This window comes from Arachis hypogaea, chromosome 13 (genome assembly GCF_003086295.3).
Source record: "Arachis hypogaea cultivar Tifrunner chromosome 13, arahy.Tifrunner.gnm2.J5K5, whole genome shotgun sequence".
NCBI classification, from domain to species: Eukaryota; Viridiplantae; Streptophyta; class Magnoliopsida; order Fabales; family Fabaceae; genus Arachis; species Arachis hypogaea.
Window position 1 is genome coordinate 133,385,185 of NC_092048.1, and position 27,357 is coordinate 133,412,541.

Consider the following 27,357-nt stretch of genomic DNA (forward strand, 5'->3'; position numbering starts at 1 on the left):
GCACAAACACTTTCTGCTTGATAAACCATTCAAAGAGAAAGAATAATTAGGGAAAAAAAAAGATGTGCCGTTTCGTACAGTAATGTCTACTAAGTAATCCTTTCTCCCTTCCCTTCCTTCTTGTTCGTCAGTCAGATTCTCCAATTGAGTCTCAAATTTCTCTATTGTCTTCTTTTCATTCTGAAGTAATGAAAAAACAAGATGTTCTGATACGCTTCATCTCAGTAATCTGCACTGAATATGCATTACAGAACACGTATTTTGATCAGAAATTGGTGAATCCATTCTCCCTCTTTCCTTCTTGCTCAGTAGCGAGTAACGAGACTCATCCAATTGAGTCTCAAGTTCTTCTATTGGCTTCTTTTTATTCTAGAGTGCAAACCAAATTTTCTATTTCGATATGAAAGTAGGAATGGATGAGTTCCTCTTCATCTAAGAAAGCGGCCAAGGTAGGTGTACGAAATTTTTTTTCCCTTATATACATTTTCTCTATACAATCATTTGAGAAGCATTTAGCAAATTCTCCTTTATCTTTAGTATCCTATTTATTCTTGCCGCAATCATGAGAAAAATTGAATCAAATGGAGTGTTTCTGGAGGACAACTTGTTCATTGTTTGATATTTTAATTAAGAATTTATATGGCACAAACACTTTCTGCTTGATAAACCATTTAGAGAGAAGGAGTAATTAGGAAAAAAAGAAAACAAGATGCGCTGCTTCATACAATAATGTCTACTGAGTAATCCTTTTCCCTCTTCCTTTCCTTCTTGTTCATCAGCGAGATTCTCCAATTGAGTCTCAAATTTCTCTATTTTCTTCTTTTCATTCTGAAGTAATGAAAAAACAAGATGCTCTAAAATGCTTCATCTCATAATCTGCACTGAGTATGCGTTACAGAACACATATTTTGATCAGAAATTGGTAAACCCGTTCCCTCTCTTTTCTTCTTGCTCAGTAGAGAGTAACAAGATTCATCCAATTGAGTCTCAAGTTCTTCTATTAGCTTCTTTTTATTCTAGGGTGCAAACCAAATTTTTCATTTCGATCTGAAAGTAGGAACGGATGAGTTCCTCTTCATCTAAGAAAGTGGCCAAGGTAGGTGTACAAATTTTTTTCTTATATATGTTTTCTTTGCACAATCTTTTGAGAAGCATTTAGCAAATTCTCCTTTATCTTTGGTATCCTATTTATTCTTGCCACAATCATGAGAAAAATTGAATCAAACAAAGTGTTTCTGCAGGACAACTTTTTCATGGTTTTCTATTTTAATTAAGAATTTATATGGTACAAACACTTTCTGCTTGATAAACCATTCAGAGAGAAAGAGTATACCAATTTTATTTTTATATACACTTAAATTGAATGCTAGTCAAATGAGTAGCTAAAAATGATCAGAATAAAGATTTGGTTTCTCAGTTTATATGCTCACAATGAAAGTTAAATAAAAGGTCAATGAAACTTGAATGAAATTTAGATATATCAAACTGTTAGTTCTTAAAGGCATAATTTTTTCATAGATTCAGTCCTAATGTAATTAATACTAAACATTTTTTATTTTCTATTTTCGTTGAAAATTGTAGTCTTATGAGTTTTCCCAGGGTTAAAATGTGAGAATTTATATGTTGTCAGATTTAAATAGCAAAGTGCTTTAGCAAAGACAGAAAGAATTGCTGCAATTATTATTTTCAATGTGATCCTCAAATTATAGTCTACTTTACTTAAAATTAATAGATACCGTTATTTTAATTGCTGCACGTGTATTGCTTTCTTCAATTTCAAATGTAAAAGACAACACTATTTTGGCAACAAAGTGAATTTGGATGCATCTGTCCAAATGAACAAACTATGTTACTGACCTTATAATGCCAACATTCAAACAGGATACCTGACTTCTATGGCACACAGAGAATTGAAGATAAATAGTAAATTTTCTATATTTATTATTATTATTATTATTATTATTATTATTATTATTATTATTATTATTATTAATAAGAAAAATAAGGGGGATGAGATTTTGTATCTCTTTAATTTGAAGCATATACTTTAATGATGTGTTTACTTTTTTTTTAGGCTAACGAGTGCTGATAGTAAAGTAGTAAACTGAGCACCACCCACAATCTTGATTTACCATCTCCTAACTCCTTCCATTAAAATTGTGATTTGAATTATCACACTCTGACTATTTCATCTGAAATCTCAGATCCAAGCTGTTTTAAAGAAATCTGTTCATTCAGTTCCTCCCTTCATTTCGCTTAAAGATGATCAAAGGGAGAAAGCTGGAACCAGCAAGCAGGTAAATAAGAAAAAGGTAACCCCTGCCAGAGCTCCCTTCTTCTAAAAGCCTCCGGTTATATAATAATCAAGGAAGCTGCTCTATTTCTTATGTAAAGAGATTCTTTATCATCTGAATTTTCGTCTTTGGTGGCTTCTACTTTTTGATTATCATATGACTATGCATGAGGTTACTTCAAACTTTATGACATTCAGGCTAAGTTGCTGTTTGTGGTTTTATGACATTCTACTTTTTGTTGGGTGGATTGCAGATCCATGATATATTTTTTGTGTGTTAAGATTATAAATGTACAATACATGCATATTTTTTTTTAATTTTATCTAAATAAATTATTCTTAATCACGTTACTTTCATTTTAAATAAATTTATTTTTTATTAAGACTTAAAAGTGCTCAAATTCAAGATTTCACATTTGCGAAAAATCAAATCATAGGTCTAGTACTCTAGTTCATATCTGTACTTAAACCATCTACATGTGTTTAAAGTTTAAGACATCGTTTCTACCTATAATATCCCTAATACAGTTCCATACTTCCATCATTTGGAGCAATGGACACTCATCATATATGGCATTATGGCAAGGTTGTACCGATATTTCTGGTTCTGTATGCAATAAGGAAGACATTCTAAATGTCATTTTCAAAATTGAAAAACCAACTAAACATATGGTCCTTCCAGCATTAACTGTTGCAGACTGTATAGTCTGTAGTAATCGTATTGCCATGCTTATGCTTGTTTTTTAGTGAAGGCTTTATGTTTAGCCTAAGGTATTAAGTAGTCTCTTGTTTAATTTATCATTTTCCTAACTCGTTGCTTCAATACAATTAAATGGTGTCTAGTTTTATATTGACATATCATTACATTGTGACATTGAGGGGACAATTTATAATAAGATTTCGTTATAATTTAAAATTGGATTGTTCAAATCTTAGTTCCTCTTCACTTTAAGTAATTGCTTTACCATATAAAATCATGGTTAGGTCATCTTTCTTTATATATATATTTTGGTGAATTCTACTCAACCCTCTTTAAAATAACGTGTAAGTTATCCTTCATGATGTGTTACATTCTAATTGGTCATTATCTTAACCATAGTTGAGTTATTTTATAATTTATTATGAAATGGGCAATGATATAATTTCTTAAAATATCAAAACCCCACTCCCGTTAATTAAAATACTTTTTCACTCCTCCATTCTTTCTTCATCACGTAGCTTCGATCCTTCTAAGCATCGCCATGTCCGTCGTAATAAGAAACGCCGAAATTCGTCATCTACTATCTTCTCACACAATCTCTCTTTTCAATGCATCATCTCTTAAACGACGTCCTTGAATTTCCATAATTAGTAATGTTGTCGTCCTTCTCAATATAGCCAGCGTCAACTTGTTGCTATCTCCTGTCCTCACTCAATACCTCTTCTGCCGTAGATCACTCCTTACCAACATAAGTAATAGTTAGTCTAATTATTAAATTTTTTCATTAAAAAAATATATCTTTATTTAATTACACGATGGAATATATTCATATGTAAAATATATAATAAAATAAATTTATTCAGAGTACTTAAAGTATAATTAAAATCAGGAATATATAAATATAATAATAAAATCCGTACTCTAAACAAGTAAATATATCTTTTATCATACATAAATTATTTAAAAAAATAAATAAATTGTTAAAATTAATAACACAAATTTAAAAGGATAAAATCCAACTTTTTTATAATTCCTTTTTTATAGAATTTTTATTCTTTTAATTTTTAATTTATTCGTACTTTATTATTTAATTAATGATTAAACCAATTATTTTTATGAGAAATTATTTTTGTATTATCTCAAAGAAGAGACCAATATAACAATTTAAAAAATAATGTAAAAATGATATTTTAAATAAAAAATAGTTAATATTAAAATTTTTAAATAAAAAAATAAATTGGATAGATATTTAAGAAATAAATATGCCTAAAATAAATAAAACAAACAAAAATAATTCTCTATTCTCAATAGTACTCTCATTTTGTGTGTTTTATTTATTTTAGATATATATTTTATATTTATCTCTTAAATATTTATATAATTTATTTTTATATTTAAAAAATTTGATATTAAATATTTTTTATTTAAAATATCATTTTTAAATTTTTTTTTAGATTGTTATATTGGTCTCTTTTCTAAAATAATACAAAAAATAATTTCTCATCAAAATAATTTGTTTAATTATTAATTAAATAATAAAGTACTAATAAATTAAAAATTAAAAAAATAAAAATACTATAAAAAATACGATAAAAAAGTTAAATTTTCTCATTTTAAATTTGTGTTATTAATTTTAATAATATATTTATTTTTAAATAATTTATGTATGATAAAAATAGGTTTACTTATTTAGAGTACAAATTTTATTATTATATTTGTATGTTTATGGTTTTGATTATACTTTTAAGTAGTCTGAGTAGATTTATTTTATTATATTATATTTTACATATGAATATATGTTCCATCATGTAATTAAATAAAGATATTTTTTAATAAAAAAAATTAATAACCAAACTAATTAACTAACTATTAATTGTGTTGGTAAGGAGTGATCCACGGCATAAAGAGTGATCGAGTGAGAGGACAGATAGCTATGACGTCGACGCTAAAAGGACGGCGAAGTTATGGCCGATGGGAATTTAACGACGTCGTTAAGGGAGATGATGCGCGGAAGAAAGAGAGATTGCGTGAGAGGACAGTAGATCATGACCACGTCGGAGCTTCTTGTCACCACGGCGACGACGACGACGGCAATGCTTGAAATAACCGTAGCTACGTGATGAAGAAAAAATGGAGGAGTGGAAAGGTGCTTCGATTAACAAGAGTGTGGAGTTTTGATATTTTAAGAAATTATATCATTACCATCTTAAATAATAAATTACAAAATAACTTAACTATGGTTAACATAATGACCAATTAAAATATGACACCTCATGAAGAATAACTTACATATTATTTTAGAAAGGGTTGAATAGAATTCACCAAAAATTTAATGAATAAAAGGAAAAATTGTTTTAACATTATTATATATCCTATTTTATTTTATACCTCTTTTTCTCAAATTAAAGTTTATTGGTTGACTTTATTTTATTTTTTGTAATTAGATTATATTTATTTATTATATTTTCAAAATATAAATCCAACAAATATATATAGTTAAAGTCGACTAAATAATATTCGTATGGTCGTCAACATAAGATTGTCATAAAAAAGAATGTTGATTATTATCATGAGAAATTGAAGGAAGAAAACAAGGTTATTATTACTATAACTTGTAGTATTATGCTGTTGAAAATAAGGCCGAAAGTGAATTGAGTTGGGTCGAGTTAGACCAAATTCATATTCGATTTATGAAAATTGAGCTTGGCTCATTAACAATTGAGTTTATTTTTTAAGTTTAAACTTGACTCATCTAAAATTCATGAACCGGTTCGAGCTCACGAACTAACTTAAATCATGAACATAATCTATAATTTTATATTAATAAATTATAATTTATACTAAAAAATATAATTTTATATATTGTATATCTATTAATTATAAATTTTTTATTTATATCCTACATCAAAATTATATAAAAATAATTATAAAATTTTAAATAAGAACACTAATATATATACGATTATATGGTGAAAACTCAGGTGAAGTCGACTTCACGTGAAGTTTATATCTGAGAGCCGTTAGATGAAAATTTAGTCAAATCAGTCAAATCATCTGACGGCTCTCAAGTATCAACTTCACGTAAAGTCGACTGCACATGAGTTTTCACCAAAATTATATACTATTATTTTATATGTATATATATAATATTAAAAATATAAATTATATATATATATATAATCGAATCAATTTATGAATTAATAATGAGCTGAACTAATTTAAATTTAAATTTGATTCATTTAATTTATGAGTTCAATTTTAAATTTAAATTTGATTCACCGGCTCACAATCAACTTATCAAATTATTAATGAATAGATTTAATTAGAACTGACTCATAAACTCATTTGGTTCACTTTCTCCTTCTCCGTATTAAAAATAATCATCATCTATGCCTATGGTTCAGTTTCCAAAAGCTACATAATGGATTTGAATCTGCGACTCCGATCCTTTCCACGTACGTTTTATATTTTTCTATTTATTTTATGTAAACTCTTTTAGTTTCTACTCTCTAGCAATTTATTTATAATTTAATATAAGTATAAATTACGATAATTTGTGATAGTTTAGGTATAAATTTTAAAATTTTTATACCCCATAGAGTATATCATTAAATTTTTTCGAAAGATCCCTTCTTTATGAAACTACCTGCTATTATTGTATTAGCTAACACAAGCAATCAGTCAAAACAGGTGAATACTAAAGAAGAATAGCTCTTATTTATAGTTGAATTACTTAGCAGATCCAATTGATTAAATATCTATCTTCGGTTATTCAGTTATCATCAAATCTTTTTTAAATCATATATTTTGATTTGATTTTTGAATTTTGAATTATCTATTTTCATCTTTTATTTATCTATTTATATATCATTATAATTATAATTCTTTTGTCCCTTGAAGAATTGTGATTGTGCGCACTTGTTTAATTTGGATAAACACCCGTATGTAGGATTATTATTATTATTTCATATTTTTTTATGTTATTTACTTATTTTGAAGTTGTTAAATTATTATTATTTAGAAAATGTTAGTAATTATATTTTATTAATTAAAGAAATTAAAAAATAAGACAAATTACATAAATAAATAAAATAGAACTAAAAATTACTCGATTACAACTTTTGAATAATAGGTACATTTTTATTCTAAACTTATTTGATATAAACTTAAAGGATTACTATGTGTTCATATCACACAGCGGAAGACAAGAAAGTAATCCGAAAAATCTATTTTGTGCTTAAACTTTATTCCAATAATAATATATAGATCAGATCTACATACCTATGTACGCTAGTAAAAAATCACCTTCTCCTTCGATGGTACGAAGGCACTATGCGTATCCACACCGAGACCAACCTTTGCTGTCAACTCCTTGACCAATGGACATCTGATCTAAATTGAGAAATCTCTTGTAACTCTTTGCACGCCATAAAATTCTTCTCCAAGAATTACGCTCACATACATTTATGTGTGTAGAGGCAAAGGAATAAAACTCTTGTTATTCTCTTCTGTTTCTCATCATTCCTCTACTCTTGGCTGGGCCTACTTTCATCCCTAGAGGAGCCGTATGAGGCAGAAGCTCCACGTACGGTTTTGAAGAATTGGACATGGAATGCGCTCTTACTTCATCCGAGAGGCCTGTCCTCGTTCTAGTAGTGGGCACTTCCACTTTACCTAAAGTGTGATGTGAAGACAATTCTTTCAATAGGCTTCAGTCGACCTTTTTGGATTGATGATTCCCTTGCCCTTACTCCTATGAGAGTGATGGAGCTTGCTTCAAATCTCCAACAGTTGCATGCAGTGGAACCATGACAATCTCACCACAAGGTGGCACTCCTGGTCAGCTTTCTTTCGTTCGGGTTTTCGTCCATCTGCTTACATATATATAGTATGAGATTTGTTACTGATTTTAAATTTGATTCTCAATTCAAATTTAAATCATATCTTGTTATTTTAAACTTGAATCTTTCAAATTTATGAATCATATCATAACTCAATTTAAAATAAAATCAGTTAGGATCTCATCCAAATTTAGAATTCAAGTTTAGATACAGAATAACTAATTATTCTCAAATCTCATATAATATCCACAATTATCATACTATTATTATATTCTTGGTGCTAGCAAAGAATATAATAATATTTCATTTGAATTAATATAATTATTTATTTGATCAAATTAAAATAATAATTAAATAATTCTACAGCAAAGGTTAGAACACTCGTTAGTGTGTGACCCCATAGGTTCAATACTAAGCGGGTAGTAAATTAGTCATACTAAATTTACTAATCAAGGTTGGCGTCTAGCAACACTCCTCAACGACCCGATAGTATGAAGTAATATATTTTTACTAAGAACCTTAGAAGAACAAAGTATAATTCCTTCCATCTTTCCAACTCTTGGTTAACCCTTAGAGTATGGTTTAATTGTCAAACTCTAACTTGTTACCATTATTATAATGAACTGTGAATGATTTAAGAAACTCATTCCTTTATTCATTCAATCTCCTTGGCCAAGGTTTTATTCATCTCAGTCATTATAATCATAGAGCTCAAACTCTTTACCGAGAGTTGACGGATTCCTTATTGACTAATCATTAATTCTACAAGTATTTAAATTATACCCAATATCCATTCAACTAGCACCTTAGGGTATTAGGTGTCCGGAATCAAAGTATAATAAATACATTGTTAATTACTATGACAGTCGCAGGTCAAAGGAAACTCTATTATTATGTTCATCTTGAGAATATCCTATTGACAAATATACGGTAATTATAATCATTAGAAATTCTCAAAGTGAGTCAGTTCAATGGTCATATCTCTATATGCACCATATATATATATAATTTAATAAATGAGATCTATTAATCTTCATCTAATGAAGACCATTATATATATATATATATATATATATATTGATCTTTTCGGATTATTAATGTCCTTTTTAATAATCCTATGACCAAGAACAATTTAGATTAAATTATAAAAGATTTATCTCTCAATATTATGATCACTATCATAATGATAAATCTCTAAATTTAATCAAGGACGTTATTATATTAACATTTTAATATAATAACAATAACAAATTATTTGACACATGATTGATTGGATTGTGGTCATACTACTTATTCCCAACAATCTCCCACTTGCACGAGAGCCAATCATGATAGATTGGATCTTGGGCATACTATTATCTCAATAATCTCCCACTTGCACTAGAGTCAATCAATCATGTATATAATTTTAATGCACATTTGTGTTTATCAAAACTCTTTTTGACCTTAAACACCTTAACTCTTGAGCACATGTGCTTGACCTTTTGTAAAATATGCCTATTACATAATTATCACGTTTTCTTAAAACATGAAATCTCCCACTACAATAGTGCATAATTTTATTTTAAGGACAATCCTTGTTGAACATGAAAAAAAAATCTAAGTAACCATTATATCTATCTTTATAGAATTGCATCATTATACAAATAGGCTACTTTTTAAAACAGTTAGTTTGATGATCAAACATTTAATACTTTCAGGAGAAAGTATATCTCTATTGAGTGGTATACAATTCTAATAAAAGTAATTGTACTCCTACTCTTTCTTTAAGATGGAATCCATTTTCTAAGAAGGAATTTAACCTCTTATCACACACATTTTGTCATAAGAAAAGTGATAAAAATAATCTCATTATTTCTTTAAGGTAACCAATAAATCTCATTTATTGGACCTAATATCAATTCTATTGTTATGCAATCTCTTAACACATATAAGACATCTCAAAACTCTAATTCTCTTGAGTTTCAGCTTATGCCTTTTCCATATCTCATATGGGTAAAAATTGATTTAGTGAAAAATTTGTTAATTTAACAACATTTCTAAAATGTAGTCCAAATATTTAATAAACAGTGATCCTCAGCTAAATCGAATTTCATGTTTCTTTAAATATGATGGAGTACATAGAGTATTAGTATTTATGCACGGAGAGAATCTCATTCTCTATTCAATAGAATATCAATTAGATAATTAGAGATTTTACTTGAAACTCTTATAATAAAAATACTCAATATATTTATTATTGGTCAAACCAACCCTTAAGAGCAATTTTGATATGCATCCTCAATATGAGTATTGAGCTTTTCCAAAAAGACCACAAACATTAATCATATTAAGGCCAATTATAAATTATTTGTAACAAAATAAATCTCTAAAAATGCTTGTAAGAACAATTCTCGCTAAAGCCATTTGGCTAATGGCATTCCATCTTCTAAAGTTGTTTAATTCAAAGTATATTGTCCAATACTCCCACTAGTTTAAATAAAATCTTTAATAGTCATACTATCTTACTTTGGGCACCATACATCTTCTCAAGATGTTCAGTAATAAATAGTGGGTATATGCTTTTGAAATTGGAACTCATGGTTGTCAAAACAACCCATATTGCAGTAAAGCAATATTTCAATTACTTCACAAGTACATTACCAATTTTATTAGAGGATATTATTTCAGTAGGATTATCATCTCAATGATAACTCTTTGAAAATACAATTTCTCAAATTGTACTCAATATATTACTTTTAAAGTATGCCATACGAAAGATGGACATATTTAAAAATCTAAAATATGAAAGTAAATAAAAAATCTATATTTCTGACAAAATTATTTAGAATCATGAATGAGTATCTTGGTTGTCAAGTTGTTACTCATACCTAGTCTAAATAAGTATGATTAAATTGCATCCCATACAATTATAATCTCAAATAATTATCTGGTCGTCAGATAATTATTTAACTGAATTATATTTTATACCCCTAGGTTGTCTAGGTTCGAGTATAAAATTAATTCTCCTTATACATCATTATATGCATAAATAAATTCTATCTTTGAGTACAAGTCTCCTGGTTATCAGGTTGTTTCTTGTAAACAAGAGATAAATTTATTTTTAGCAAAACTCCTAACTTTTAAGATTTATCTCAATTGTTTAGAGAGTTTTTCATTAGTACTCAGATTAAATTTTATACTCCTAGATTGTCTAGGTAAAAATATAAAATTAAATCCTTAATACATCAAATGTATACATTCATTATTATCTTGAAAATAAAACTCCTGGTTGTCAGGCCGCTCTTTATAATCAAGAACATTAGAAAAATTATTTTCTAAAATTATAGTGTTCAAAACACATCAATCAAATCAAAATTTGATTTTTCATGTACTAACGTTTAGCCTTAAAAATTATCAAATCAAATTTGACCTTTATATATACACCTATATATATAAGAAACAAATAAAAGATATTTTGCATCTTATTCTTTTTATTGTGATCAAAATTACAATAAAATTTAATAAATAAATTGAACTAAACAAAATATTTTATTATAATATAACTATTATATTTAAAGAATGATAATTTAATCACAATTAAATAATTAAAATAAATTAACTATTAATTTATTAGAAAACCATCTTAATAGAAATAAATACATCACATGCTTAAAAAATAATTTGAATTAATCCTATTAATTCACAAACTTTAAGAAAATAGGAATAAAATTTAAACACAAAAAGCCAAAGCTCTGATACCACTGAAGGATTACCATGTGCTCATAACACGCAGCGGAAGAAAAGAAGGTAATCCTAAAGATCTATTTTGTGCTTAAACTTTATTCCAATAATAATATATAGATCAGATCTACATACCTATGTACGCTAGTAAAAAATCACTTTCTCCTTCGATGGTACGAAGGCACTATGCGTATCCACACCGAGACCAACCTTTGCTGTCATCAACTCCTTGACCAATGGACATCTGATCTAAATTGAGAAACCTCTTGCAACTCTTTGCACGCCATAAAATTCTTCTCCAAGAATTACGCTCACATACATTTATGTGTGTAGAGGCAAAAGAATAAAACTCTTGTTATTCTCTTCTGTTTCTCATCATTCCTCTACTCTTGGCATACATATATATAGTATGAGATTTGTTACTGATTTTAAATTTGATTCTCAATTCAAATTTAAATCATATCTTGTTATTTTAAACTTGAATCTTTCAAATTTATGAATCATATCATAACTCAATTTAAAATAAAATCAGTTAGGATCTCATCCAAATTTAGAATTCAAGTTTAGATACAGAATAACTAATTATTCTCAAATCTCATATAATATTCACAATTATCATACTATTAATCTCCTTCAAAAAAGATTTCTCCAATTATATTCTTGGTGCTAGCAAAGAATATAATAATATTTCATTTGAATTAATATAATTATTTATTTGATCAAATCAAAATAATAATTAAATAATTCTACAGCAAAGGTTAGAACACTCGTTAGTGTGTGACCCCATAGGTTCAATACTAAGCGGGTAGTAAATTAGTCATACTAAATTTACTAATCAAGGTTGGCGTCTAGCAACACTCCTCAACGACCCAATAGTATGAAGTAATATATTTTTACTAAGAACCTTAGAAGAACAAAGTATAATTCCTTCCATCTTTCCAACTCTTAGTTAACCCTTAGAGTATGGTTTAATTGTCAAATTCTAACTTGTTACCATTATTATAATGAACTGTGAATGACTTAAGAAACTCATTCCTTTATTCATTCAATCTCCTTGGCCAAGGTTTTATTCATCTCAGTCATTATAATCATAGAGCTCAAACTCTTTACCGAGAGTTGACGGATTCCTTATTGACTAATCATTAATTCTACAAGTATTTAAATTATACCCAATATCCATTCAACTAGCACCCTAGGGTATTAGGTGTCCGGAATCAAAGTATAATAAATACATTGTTAATTACTATGACAGTCGCAGGTCAAAGGAAACTCTATTATTATGTTCATCTTGAGAATATCCTATTGACAAATATACGGTAATTATAACCATTAAGAATTCTCAAAGTGAGTCAGTTCAATGGTCATATCTCTATATGCACCATATATATATATATATATAATTTAATAAATGAGATCTATTAATCTTCATTCAATGAAGACCATTATATATATATATTGATCTTTCCGGATTATTAATGTCCTTTTTAATAATCTTATGACCAAGAACAATTTAGATTAAATTATAAAAGATTTATCTCTTAATATTATGATCACTATCATAATGATAAATCTCTAAATTTAATCAAGGACGTTATTATATTAACATTTTAATATAATAACAATAACAAATTATTTGACACATGATTGATTGGATTGTGGTCATACTATTTATTCCCAACAAAACCGCTTTTGTTTTGAGGTATAAAAAATTAGAAACTGATACTAAAATTTCAGTTTTTGTTTCTAAAATTTCAGTATTTCAGTATCTTAAAAAGTAGAGACTCAAGATACTGAAATTTTTTAAGATAGAGACTAAAACTTTAATAAAATTTTTTACTTAAAATATCCTAATTTCAATTAATTAATTCTAACTTTATTTTTTGTGTAAATTAAATTAGAGCTTCATTCTTATTTCAATATCTATCTCCTACATTATACCAAATACAACACTGAGACTTATTTCAATCTCTGTCTCTCAATTTTAATCTCTAAATCTTAATCTCTCAATTTCTGTCTCTCTTCTAAATGCTACCTAAGCATCTCAGTTTATTCATATCTATTATTTCATTCCGTGTAGCTTTGAAAACTGAACTATAAGCATAACTGATGATTATTTCCAACAACATAACACTACATAGTAATAGTCATAATAACCTTATTTTCTTCCTTCAATTTTTTATGATAATTATCAATCTCCTTTTTTATTACAATCTTATATAGATGGGCATATGAATATTTAGTTGACTTTAACTATATATTTTTGTTGGATTTATATTTTGAAAATATAATAAATAAATATAATCTAATTATGAAAATAAAATAAAATCAATCCATAAACTTTAATTTTGTTAGAATATATTAAAATAAAATTAATAAAATAAATTAGAACAACTTATTAAGTATATTTTTTATAGAGAAAGTGAAAAGATAAAATTTGAGCAAGGTAAATAATAGTAAATTTTTTTAGAATTGATAAAAAAAAACTATTGCAAGCAAAAGTGTATTCCGGGATACAATCCTGAATTTGTATAATTCAAAGAAAAAAAAAAGAAATGGTTGGTATGTTGCTGTTTTTTTTTTAAACGATTTAAGATCCCTTAAGTAATGTCTAAACCTAATGATTCAAAGAAAAGCTAAAAGATCATGGACCAAGTAAATACCAATTCAAAATTGTCGCAATAATTCTATTACCCCAATAATTCTATTACTTCTATTAAATACAATGAAGAGAAAAGGATTAGATTAGAAGAAAAAAGAGGGGGCAATAAAAGAGGGGTACTAGAATTGATGAAAAGGAATTCCAGCACATATAGTGACATACACAGTGAAATAATACTATATGTTCTCACCAAAAAGAATGATTTTTTTTTATACCCACTCGCTCCTTATTAACTTATTACTAGTTACCAATCCTAGTGATTGGATTTATATATATTAGTAAAAAGATGTGATAGAATATTTTGAATATTCTATATTTATGTTTAATGATTTTTCTTCGAATGACTATTCATCTATTGTATTTTAATGGTAATAGAGGAAAAATTCTATGAAAAAATGGTGGTTCAATTCTATGATGTTTTATAGGCAGTTAGAATACAGGTGTGGGTTAAGTAACTCAATGGATAGTTTTGGTCCTGTTGAAAATACCAGTGCAAGTGAAGACCCAATTTTGATTGATATGGAAAAAGACTTTGCTAGCTGGAATGATAGTGACAATTCTAGTTACAGTAATGTTGATTATTTAGTCGGTGTCAGGAACATTAGAAATTTTCTATCTGATAAAATTCTTTTAGTTAGGGATAACAATAGCCAAAGGAACCGTTATTCCATATATTTTGATATTGAAAATCAATTTTTGGAGATTTCTAATGATCCTTCTTTTCTAAGTGATAGGATGAATTAGTTTTTATTAGAATTATTTAGCATATTTGAATGTTTATTATAGGATATTATATTTTTATTATTTCGATTTTTTAATACTTATAAATACTTTTTTATATTATATCATTCTATACAATTTAAATAGATACAAATCTTTTTTCTACTATTTTTTCTTATTTTCTAACAAATTTGATAAAAAGAGATATAAAATAAAGTATGATGTACAGTGATGTTAAAACAACTTTTCTTTATCCATTAAATTTTTTTATTCAATTTAATTTGATTATAAAATTAAAAAAACATTAATAAACTCAACTATATATATATATTCTAATTACAAAAATTAAATATTTTTATTTTTGGAGGACAAAAGATTGAAAATAAAGGACATTAATTATTTTAATTTCACCTCTTATAAAAAATATTAGATAATAAGATTTTATCTTATATTTATAAAAGTCAACATAAAAAATCAAATAGACTTATCAAGTTTATATACATTTGTTTATTTTATTAGAAAATTTCAAAAAAAAAAATCGAATAAAACTGATATTGATTTTATTCAAAATATATAGTTGAGTTTTTATTCAAATTAAAGTCAGATAATTAAATTGAATCACAAACACTGCCAATATAAACTGAGTTTAATTTAATAAATTTGATCTCGTAACAAAAAATTTAATGGATAAAAAGAAAAATTATTATAAACTTATTATACATCCTACTTTATTTTATATTTCTTTTTCTCAAATTAAAATTTATTGGTTGACTTTATTTTATTTTCGTAATTAAATTATAAATCGAACAAAAATATATAGTTAAAGTCGACTACATATTCATATGGTTGTCAATATAAGATTATCATAAAAAAAAATGTTGATTATTATCATGAGAAATTGAAGGAAGAAAATAAGGTTATTATTTCTATTACTTGTAGTATTATGTCGTTGAAAATAACATCATCTATTAATCAAAAAGAAAAAAAGAAAAAAAATCATCATCTATGCCCATGATTCAGTTTCCAAAGCTACATGGAATGAGATAATGGATGTGAATCACCGACTCCCTTACACGTAGTTTTTTATTTTACTATTTATTTTATGTAAAAACTCTTTTAGTCTCTAATGATTTATTTATGTAACGTCCCATCCAGCAAAATATTTGCTTAAGTCAGGGTATTTCTACTAGAAAGAACGTTACGTGACCTTTTCTAATATTAACTACCTAATTATCGAGTCTTTGTATCGAGTTCGTGTTTCGGTTTTAAGGAAAAGCCAAAAAATTTTGTTTTTTATTTATTAAAGTCATAATTCAAACATTTACAAATAATAATAATCACATAAATATTATTGATAATAATTCTTATACAAAAGAAACTAAATAAAACTCAAATACAATATACCAAACATACTCCTCTATATGAAATAAAATCTCAAGGGACAATCAGCGAGGGGACTCTACCAGACTAATTAAAACCATAAAGAAAACCTACTAATCGCTCGCAGCTTCAAATTGCGTCTTCAAACCTGTGTCACTGAAAGGGTGAAAAATTTGGGGATTTTGGGTTAAAAATAAAACATTTTATAAAGGAATAAAGATAAATATGAATATATATTTTGATAAAATTGAAGGGTAAAGTAATTTTAAAATTAATTATACTCTATTAAAAATATATAAGAACATTATTTATCAACATATTGCTAAGTTCAATTAATTATTTCTAGTTTAAATTATAAAATAAATATATTAATCACATTTTTATAAAATATAGTTTAAACTCAATACTAATTATTCAAATTAAATAATATAACTTTTTATTATTTTTCTATCACCAAAACTTTAATTTCAATTTATAAAATATCTAATTATAATAAAATTACTTAAACTTTAAGTATTTATAAAAATTCATTTAATCATTCCTAATAAATTAATCTCTAAAGCTCAAACTAATAAAATAAACCATAACTCATTCATAATAGAAATTACCTAAATTAAATTATATAATACTTTTATTACTAAATTTTACTTCCAAAGCATATGAAATAACCAATTATAAAAATTACATAAGAATATTAATCAACTTAAACTCCAAATGTTAATAAAACTAATTTAATTACTCTTAATTAATTAATTTATAAAATAAGATATCAAATTAATAAAATAAATCGTAACCTTTTTCAGGATAAAAGTTATTTAAATTAAATTGTACAATTCTTTCTTATTTTTCAATAACTAAAATTATACAAAATATTCTATTATAATAAAATTACTTAAGAATATTAATTGATTCAAAATAAAACTATCTCCGAATCTATTTAATTATTTCTAACAAAATAATTTCTAAAATTACAAAATTTAAACTTAACAAGATAAAATCACAATTTATTTATATTTAGATTTTCAAAAATGTGGGATGTTACAATTTACAATTTAATATAAGTATAAATTGCGATAATTTGTAATAGTTTATGTATAAATTTTAAAATATTTATATTCTATAATAATTTATATAATTAAAATAAGTTTTAATATATGTTTTAAATATTTGTAATATAAAGAGTTTAAGTATTATTTAAAAGATATTAATTTATATTTTTAGAATATTTTAATTTAATTTGATGTATTTTTATTTTGATTATTTAATTACTAGATTGGGCCTTATAATTGTGAGTTTAGAGTTTTTCTATATTTTAACATAATAAGAAATTATAAATATCTCATAAACAAGGGTAGTCGTAGTATAGAATGATTTAGAGGTTTAAATTTTTTTTTGTTTCGTAATGAAACCATGGTGCAAACAATTGAGGTTAAAGAGTCTCTCTTGTTGCATGAAGAAATTGGATAGAAGATTGAAGAGTTATATATGGCGTTGACAAGTTAGGTTAAGGAGCCCTTTCTTGTTGTGTCAAGAAATTGGATAGAGAATAAAATAATTCTCTTTGTACTCAATTTCAATATATCCTTTTTGTTTTTATTTAAATTTTAATTTATCTTTTTTTATTTTGTTTGAATCTTTATCTTTTTGTTTATCTTTTATTTCTTTATCAAGTTCAAAAAATATAATCATTATCTAAATATTGTAATTGAGTAATTTTAAATTCTACTTTATTTATGTAATTTGCTTTAAAAAAGGATAAATAACTGTATATTATCAATTAAATTTTAAATATTTAAAATACCTATATATTTAAAAAGTGTTGCTTTTTATAATAATTTTAAATTTAAAAATTATAAATTCAAATTATTTTATGATTTCAAATATATTAAAATTAAGACACTTATCTTAGAAATTAAAAATTATACAATTAATTTATGATTTGGATTTCATTCAAATCAATTTATTTATTCTTATAAATTAAAAATTCAGATACAAATAATTTTATGTAAAATTAATAATTAAAAATTATTAGATAATAATTTTATTAAATTTATTAAATTATTTAATAACTTTTAATTATTAGTTTTATAGGAACTTAATTGTAGTTGGTTCCATACTTTCTTCTAATTCTGAAGTATAGGTGCTGGTTAATTAGCTGGCAAGTGCTTGTTATAAGTTACACTATGCTCCCTTAAAATATTAATGTTTGGAGAAAAGAATGACAAATAATAACAAATTAGTAACATTATTTTTTTTCTACTTGTTTTGTTAAATAATAACGAATGAAATAGATTATCAAGGGTAATTTATGTATTTAAATAAACTTTCAAGATAAATTAAGCAAATATAATAATTGACATTCTTTATATGTGTACATTTTTTTAAATTATGTAAATCACGCGTTGGCTAATTATATACCATTTCAGTCGAGCAGAAATCACTCTTATACGTATAGCGGTTTACAATAAAAAAAATGAAAAAAAAACCGCTACAAGCAGAAAATATCAAGCGGCTAAACAGCTTTGTGTTGCAGTAAATTAAGTGAAGTTTGGTTTGAGAAAGAAAAAAATAATAATTTATTTATTTATAAGAGATAACAATATTTTTTCACTTTTTTTTAACAAATTTATATAAAATATAATAAAAAAATCATATAAAAAATGATATTATCAATGCAAATTCAATTGATCATTGATTTTTTTTTATATATAATTTTAAATGAGTAATAAATAAATAGTGAATATATACTAATTGCAATAATTAATTAAAAATAGTTGATGATAGTTATGCTACTTAATTGATTAATTAAAAATAGTAGATAATAGGCATACTATTTTATTAATTATTATAATTATCATTTTTATTTTTTGTATAAGATCTTAAAAGAAAAAATTAAAAATAAAAATAAAAATAAATAAATTCTATGTTTTTAATCGAAAACTTAATATATCAAATTGTATAAACTTTGCATTTTGGGATTGTTCGTATGTTTGAACTAGTAAATTATCCGGTAATTTTTATAAATTTTATACACTTTGATATATTAAAAAATATTTTAAATTAAAAATATAAAGTTTATTTGATTTATATTTTTTATTTTTAATATTTTTTTGCTTTTAAAAGCTTATAAAAAGATAAAAATAATAACTACAATGATTAATAGGTTTTGCTAGAAAATCAATTAGAAAAATAGTTAATTAGTTGAAAAATAAAAATTCTGTTATAAAAAAAATAATTTTTTTGTCCTAACTTTTTGAGTTAAAACGAGAGAAACTAAAAGATTAATGAGAATTGTAAAAAAGAAAAATGATATCATGGGCTAAAGGCCCAAATAAAAATAATAAAAACACTTCTAACTTTTGAAGAAATCAATTCCTATACTATCATAGTGATGCAATGTAGCCTCTAAGCGTAGCATATTATTACCAAAGAAAAGGAGGACAGAAAAATTAAAGAAGAAAGAAAAGAAGATGTAAGTCGAGGAGCAGGAATGGTTATTAGCAAGGTTTTGAAACTGAACCGGTCATTAAATTGCTCTAGTTACTGATTTATTGGTTTATAAATTTAACTAATTCAACCGTAGTTGAACTGAAAAAATTGTTTTATAATAAAATAATAAATAAAATATAAATAAACAAACAAAAACTATACGATCTTATCAATTTACAAATTTAAAAGATTTTTAAAATACTCTTAAAATATATGTTTTTAAGTACTTTTGTCATTATCATCTTTAGCTTTACACTCATCACTCAATTAAAAAAATCCACAACCTTAATCCTTTATGATTTCTTTTGGAAAAATAAAATCTCATTCAAGAAGAAAATCATTTAGGGGTGGCAATGGGGCAGGTTTTTGCTCTACCCGACCCCGTCCCGCCTTACAATAATCTGCATAAACCCGCCCCGCTTCTACCTGCGGGTAGTAAATGGTTGAACTCTAACCCGTCCCCGCAGGTATCCGCCCCGCCCCTACCCGCCCCATAATTATTAAAATCTAATAAATAAAATTAAATTTCAAAATTTATATAACCATCATCACATACATAACATAAATTAAAGTAAAATTTTAAATATAATACAATATTATCAATCATTTTACTAATTATTTTATATATATTACACATATTATATATTAAAATTATATATTATATATATACCGGGACGGGTAGTACCTAAACCCGGCCCACCCCGCCCGCCCAAAAACCCGCCCCGAGCGGGTAGGGGCGGGGTGGGTACCGCGGGTTCGGGTGGTGTTGCCATCCCTAAAATCATTGCTGTAAGTAATTGAGAATATTTGTGAGACTCAGCACCAAGACATAGAACAAGCATACATAAAGAGCAGTATCAAATAATCCAATTCTCAATTTCATGAATCATAAACAAAAAGGTGTCTAAATATCTACAGAATCAATCAAATTTAGCATTAAAAAGTATCAAAAACCAAATTTTGCAGTTAAAAAATGGAGTAAAAGACATTAGTAATGAGAGTGGCTTGAACTACCGTCTTCTACATCAGAAAAATACACTACCATCATCATCGCATCATCAATCCCAAGACCTCCAACAACAGCATCATCTTCATGATTTCCTTGCTCTAAATCAATAGCATGGGACATCTGTTGTTTGTTAATTTTTTGAAAGCATCAATTTGGTTTAAAATTAAAAGACAGCAACAAATAATCATCTCTTAAAGTCTGAAACCAACAAATTTATCAACAAAAATTCAAAAACAATATACTTATAAATTTAAAAACAGCAGCAGCAGAGTAAAAAATTCATTTTTAGCAATAATTTTGACAACAACACAATCAATTTCTTTGATTGATTTCATATTCAGAAAATTACTAATCAGATTCAGAACAGACTCAAACAAAGCAATAATAGTACAATCTAATTACAATATCATAGCAATCCACTACCCAATAATCTCAACAAACAACATCCAAACAATTAATCATGCTTTAACAATTAATCATTTAATCATGTTTCAAGTAAAAAAATTTTCAACAATTAATCATGCTTCAGCCTTCAAGCATTTAGCTTCAACAATTAATCATACTTAAAGCAATCAGCTTCAACAATTAATCATTTAATAACACTTTAAATGGGTGTTGACCCGGTCTGTATACGAATGGTGTTGCTGAATGAAATGATGAATGTAGAACCAATAATTAATCATACTTCAAATAATAACAGCAAGGTTTAGAACTTAGAACCAACAATTAATCATACTTCAACAATTATTATTACAACAAATTAGACTTATACCTAGGGTTAGTGGAAGACAGAGAAGAATGCAGAGCTGGCGGCGACAGAGACAGTGGCTGGGGTGGAAGGGTCGAATAGAGCTGGCGCCGACGGAAAGACACTCGCGACAGCAACTAGCACTGGCGGTGGCTGCGATTTCGACGGCTGAAAGGAAAGCTGGCTGAAAGGAACTTGCGACGGTGAGTGACTTCCACAGACCTTGTGACGACGGCGATGGCTGAATGGATGTTGCGCCGGAAGCTTGAGGTGGAGACTGGAGATGTGGGAACTGAGAGCAAGAGGTGAGAGTGGAGGGATGGAAGGGAGGCTTGAGAGTGGGTTTGTGCTGTGGGTGTCTAGGGGAAAGACTAGGGTTCCTTTTTTGGAGCCAAGTCAAAACGCTGCGTTTGGAAAAATTTCAAAAACCGGCTGGGTTGCGGTTCAGTTTGACCGTCTGGTTTTTGGCCGGCTCGACAGTCTAGTTTCGGTTTTTGAATTTGACGGTTTTACTTTCTATCCGAATCGTGTTTGTTAATGGTATTCATTTTGATCAATTCGAACCGATTTTCAGAACATTGGTTATTAGGAGCAATGATGGAGTTATTGTGGCAGCTGAGCTGAGAATCTCAACCAACTTAAGCGTAGAAGAATGAAGCAGAAACAACGGCTTGCTACTTGGGCTTAAAATTGGCTTTTGAGTTTTGAGCACTGGCTGAGAATCACTACATTAAGGTAGCTCAAGCACAATAACAAATATAACCTTAGAAGAATGTCCCAAAGTTCAGTGAGAGTTACGGTGCACAAACCTAGATTAACACTGAAGCAAGTAATGATTTTCCCATTAGAATCTCGCAGAATACCTCCACAAGCCACTCTTCTATCGTTGGAAAATGAACTATCCGAGTTGAGTTTGATGGACGGATGCTTCGGGAATATTTAGATTGAGTATGATAATAATCTTTGACCAACTGAAAAATAAGATCATGAATTCTGTATTCTGCTAAAATTTTGTCTTTGTTAAAATAAAAGTGTTTTTTCGAGACCAAAGAAAGTTTATAATAGTAGAAAAAAGAAGGGATCATGATACTAATTTTTATATATTATGATACATTCACTACAAGAAAAAAGGTCTATGACAACGCTTTAAAAGCGTGGCCAAAAGTAGTCAATGGCCACACTTTTATGAGGGTAGCGACTGAATAGAGATTTGGCCACATTTTTTCTTGCTACGCTTTAAAAGCGTAGCGAAACAAATGGCACGCTTTTATGAGAGTGGCAATTGATTCGAGATTTGGCCACGCTTTTTTTGCTACGCTCAAAAAGCGGAGCCATAGAGAAAAACAGGCACGCTTTTAAAGCGTGGCGACAAAATTTTGTTATAGGGTCATTTTAAAAGCGTGGCCATTTCCTCCAACTCTTTTGGCACGCTTCAAAAGCGTGGCCAAAAGGTTCCCCAAAGAAAAAAAATTTCAGAGAACTCCCTTCGAAATTACTAAGTTACAATTGCAATACACCATCTACTCTTCCAAACTTTAGCTTTCCCCTTCTTTGAATTGCCCTAGCTCATTCAGATTAAAGAACCCTAAGCCCTCCACGCACGAGGTGACGATTGCTCCTAACCCTAACCTTGTCTTCATTATGCCTCACCCCATCCCACTTTTCATTGTGCCTCACGAAGAACCCCCTGATCGCGATGAAGAGCATCATATCGAAGAACCCTAACCTCTCTTCATTGTGCACTCCGCGAAGAACGTCGCCGGCGCGCGTGATGCTTCTGTCGGCAATCCCTCTTCTGGCACCCGTAACCCTCTTTTGAGTTTCTTCTCTCTTCTCTCGACACTCTCTCCCTCAAGCTCACTGTGGCTCACCTCTCTCACGGCTGGTCTCGCCGTTGACCTCTCTCTCTGGTTTCACGCTTCTCTCGCGGCTATTTCAGACTTAAGCTCATCGCAAGCTCTGTCGCTCTCTGTCACCATCGCAAGCTCGTCTTCTTGCTTAGGCTGTCAACACTTCCTTTGTCGTGAGTTGGTCCGTGGGTAGGGGAGTTTCAGCTTCCTTCGGCCCTGTTATTTCTTTTTCAGTTTCATTATTATAAGTCATCAGTATATCTTGAATTTGTTGTTGAAAGTTGAGATTGTTGCTGAAATAATGATTCAATTGATTTTGTTTTGCAGTAAATCATATTCCGAGAATTTGAATTTAAGTTTTTGTTACTGAAAGCTATTCTACTTAAATTTGTTGTTAAAAATGATCAATGAGCTGAATTTGTTGCTGCTAAGTTGTATTGTTACTGAACATATCGCTGAGCAATTTTTTGTTGTTGGATAACGTCACTGTTCTTTTAAGTAGCAAGTAGGTTTAAACTTCTAATGAAATCGTGGGATTTATTTTAAAAATTACAGTTTTTAATATACGAATGTTTTAAAAGTGCATGAGTTGGTTATGGCTGTGTTATGTTGAATGTGTTTGTTAAATTGATTTTTATTGTTAAAAAATGAACTAGGTTGCTGTCTTCTTATTAAGGTTGATAAATTAGGAATTGGGAGGATCAAATTGAGTTAGATGGAGAAGTGATTGAATTGAGTTACCGCGGCTCGTAGGGGTTCTATTCCCTGGTGGCAATTGCTGAGAGGAAGCGTAGAGAGAAGCTCAGCCAACGGTTCATTGCTTTATCTGCCCTTGTTCCTGGTATAATGTTTCATTTCAATTAAATAAGCATGACTAATAATTTTATTATTTTCAAGGATTTTTTTTAGTTTATAAGTTTTTGGTTAGATTAGAATTTCCAGTATTTATCTTTTTCTTTTGTAATCTCCATCTGATTGCTCGTGTCATTTATTTCTGGGCCTTAGTTTCCTACTTGTATTATGTAGTGTTAATTGCTATTGTTCTCTCTTCCATTATATTCAACTTGAATTTCTCAATTTAAATATCTGAATTATGTACTATTTTTTTTTAAATATTTTATACTATGTGAACCATTGTTTATTATTTTGTTGTGTTCAATTTCTTTTGCTATTCACTGCAGCCTGTAAAAGTTTCAAAAGAAAGCAGTTATAGTTCAGATGACAGTGATGAGGAAGAAGAAAAACCTTCTAAAACTCCTCAGAAAAGTGTAAGCATCTCGCTTTGTATTTTAATATCGCTGTTTGAAGGCTTGTTTTGCTTTGTCTTGTGATTGTGCACTAAATGCATTTTCCTCGTGTGAAACAGGCTAAGGATGTCGAGATGGTTGATGCTGACTCAGCAAAGAAAGTTGTATGTTAGTGGTCTCATTTTTTTATTCTTTTTAAATGTTCTAATATCTTTGATGGTAATATATCTTTGCTTTGCAGTCTAAAACCCCTTCTACACCTAGTGTTGCAACAGGTGGATCAAAGACACTATTTGTTGGAAACCTGTCATTTAGTTTGCAACGATCTGACTTGTATGTATTGTATATCTTATATTTCCTTGTTTATAGTGTATTTTTTCTTATGATGTCATGTTACTGTTGTTCAGTGAGGAGTTTTTCAAAGATTGTGGAGAAGTAGTTGATGTTCGTTTTTCAGTTGACGATACTGGGAGGTTTAAACGCTTTAGACATGTTGAGTTTGCTATTGCAGAGGCAGCACAAAGTGTAAGCTATTGCTTCTCAAATATCTACAGAATAATAAGTTATCTATGGTGGTTGCATAGCTTTTGCTAGCTACTTTTCTAAAACCAGTCAAATATATTAAGTGTTAAAATTAAAAAAACTTTTTTTTGAGTACTTGTGTTGTTGGAAGTTATTGGCTGCGTTAACTAATTATCATGTTTTTTTTATATGAAGTTAATTTAATTGTTGTAATATCATTCATTTTGAAGCTAATTTTTTTCCAACTACTGCCTTGCTATTTCTATGCTGTTAACTAATTGCTATTGCTTTATTGATTTGTTTTCTCCTCTATAGTGTTGTTTGATATGCATTACTGCAATCTATTTTTTGGTTACCCTCCATCCCTTTTTACTTTGGAAAGATGTTTAAATTATGTATTTGTTGATTTATTGGGGTTGTGTATTGATAATCCTTTTGGTTTTCGTACTTGTAGGCTCTTGAATTGAATGAGCATGAGTTGTTGAATCATCCTGTTAGGCTTGATTTAGCTCGTGAAAGAGGTTCATATATCCCTGGTGGCAGGTAATTATTATATCTTCTCCTCTCTCCCTCCTATGCCTCATATCTACTTCTATCACCTTTTTCTCCGCTCCCTTTCATGCCTTGCTTCCACTTATTTCCTTCTCTTTATCCTTTGTAATACTTCTTTCAGTTTCAGCAATTCCTTCCAGAAAGGTGATCAGCGTCAAACTGGTCAAACTATATTCATAAGGGGTGTTGATAAATCTCTTGGAGGTAATTTTATTTCTATCATGTCTGCTGCTGCTTCCCTTGCATGTGTTTCTTTTTGCAATTCATATTTGAATACTGCCAAAATTGTGGTTGCAGATAAGAGCTAGCCTAAATGAGCATTTTGGTTCCTGCAGGGAGATCTCGAGGGTGTCAGTCCTAAAAGATTTCGAGTCTGGAGGTCCTAAATGGTTTGTTTCTTCTTCAAATCCTTTTTTCTTTTTCGTTTATTTTTATTGTGAAAGATTTGCTATTTCATTTTTTGTGTATCCTTTTTGTTTCTCAAGTTGGATGCTCAAAATGATTGTGTTACGTGTTGCTTTGAGTTTAGCAAATTGACACCAGGTGTAATTTACAGTTTTGCCTACATCGACTTCAAGGATTTTTCTAGCATGAAGAAAGCTCTGGAACTCAATGAAACTGAACTTGCTGGTGGTTATTACCTCTCTGTTGAAGACAGAGTGTTTATTATTAATTTTGATAGTGTTTATTATTAATTTGACAGAGTGTGGCGTTGGCTTTGATATGATAATTAACTAAAAGTTTAATTTCTTTATCCATTTATTTATTATTAATTTTTATTATTTATAGCTTGAGAATGAGGACATGCTCTATCTACTTTCTATTGATGATGATGAAGAGCAGTGCATTCAAATACCATGTTGATTTTTGGTTATCGCTGCTAGTATTTAACAGGTTATGGTGGTTGATGCTGAGGCATACACCTATGATAATGAGGTCATTAAGAAAGCTGAAGCAATGGGGAAGCCCAAAAATCCTGAAGAAGAAGCTATTGTGAAAACTACTAGAGCCATAAAACATCATCAAGAAAGCTGAAGCAATGGGGAAGCCCAAAAATCCTGAAGAAGAAGCTACTATGGAAACTACTAGAGCCATAAAAGCTTTTCAGTTGTTGCTAAATACCATTGAAATCCTGAAGAAGCTGGATGCTGTACGTCTCTTAGCACATAGTGGAGGATGATGATTAGTTTGGTGAATTGGGTGCACATATGTGAGGAGGTTGATCAAAATTATTGTTAGATAGGATGGCAAAGTTATTGGAGTTGTAATTCATGTATTAGGAATACATTGTGTAGTTGTTATCACTTTGATTTTTGATATTTTGTTATACTGTTATGTGATTAAACATTTTTTTTTGTGACAAGTTATGTATGTTGAATTAGTGGATTTAAAATTATTAGTCATTATCTAAATTTTAAAACTATCTATTAATTTTGTAAGGTTTTATTACAAATATTAAAAAAGATTAAAAAAAACTATAGGTTATGGAACAAACTTTTTGCCACGCTTTAAAAGCGTAGTCATATTGTACAATAGTCATCAATTGCCATGCTTATGTCTTGCTATTGGCACGTTTTAAAAGTATAGTTGTATCTCTCTCCATTGCCATGCTTAAAAAGTGTAG

At 28.2% G+C, this 27,357-nt stretch overlaps 1 protein-coding gene across 5 annotated transcripts; it reads left to right on the plus strand.

Annotated features, from left to right (window-relative positions):
* Window positions 1-23,081: 23,081 nt before the first annotated feature.
* Window positions 23,082-27,129, plus strand: LOC114925080 (nucleolin 2-like). Of its 5 annotated transcripts, none has more exons than XM_072212622.1 (8): window positions 23,082-24,253; window positions 24,594-24,680; window positions 24,779-24,823; window positions 24,901-24,992; window positions 25,067-25,184; window positions 25,636-25,724; window positions 25,855-26,122; window positions 26,523-27,129. In XM_072212622.1, exons 3-7 carry the CDS (start codon window positions 24,794-24,796, stop codon window positions 26,039-26,041), a joined length of 516 nt encoding a protein of 171 aa, XP_072068723.1. In that variant the 5' UTR covers window positions 23,082-24,253; window positions 24,594-24,680; window positions 24,779-24,793; the 3' UTR covers window positions 26,042-26,122; window positions 26,523-27,129. The 5 variants fall into 5 exon arrangements, with proteins under 5 accessions (XP_072068723.1, XP_072068722.1, XP_072068724.1 ...); XM_072212621.1 differs by having other exon boundaries at window positions 26,618-27,129; XM_072212623.1 differs by having other exon boundaries at window positions 26,628-27,129.
* The last annotated feature ends 228 nt before the right edge of the window (window positions 27,130-27,357 follow it).

What these genes read in the sequence shown, in the direction of transcription:
- LOC114925080 (XM_072212622.1), top strand. Translation starts at nt 24,794, where the DNA reads ATGGTTGATGCTGACTCAGCAAAGAAAGTT. An exon ending in AGTTTGCAACGATCTGACTT is followed by an intron (nt 24,993 to 25,066) that starts GTATGTATTGTA and finishes ACTGTTGTTCAG; the next exon opens with TGAGGAGTTTTTCAAAGATT. An exon ending in TCATATATCCCTGGTGGCAG is followed by an intron (nt 25,725 to 25,854) that starts GTAATTATTATA and finishes TACTTCTTTCAG; the next exon opens with TTTCAGCAATTCCTTCCAGA.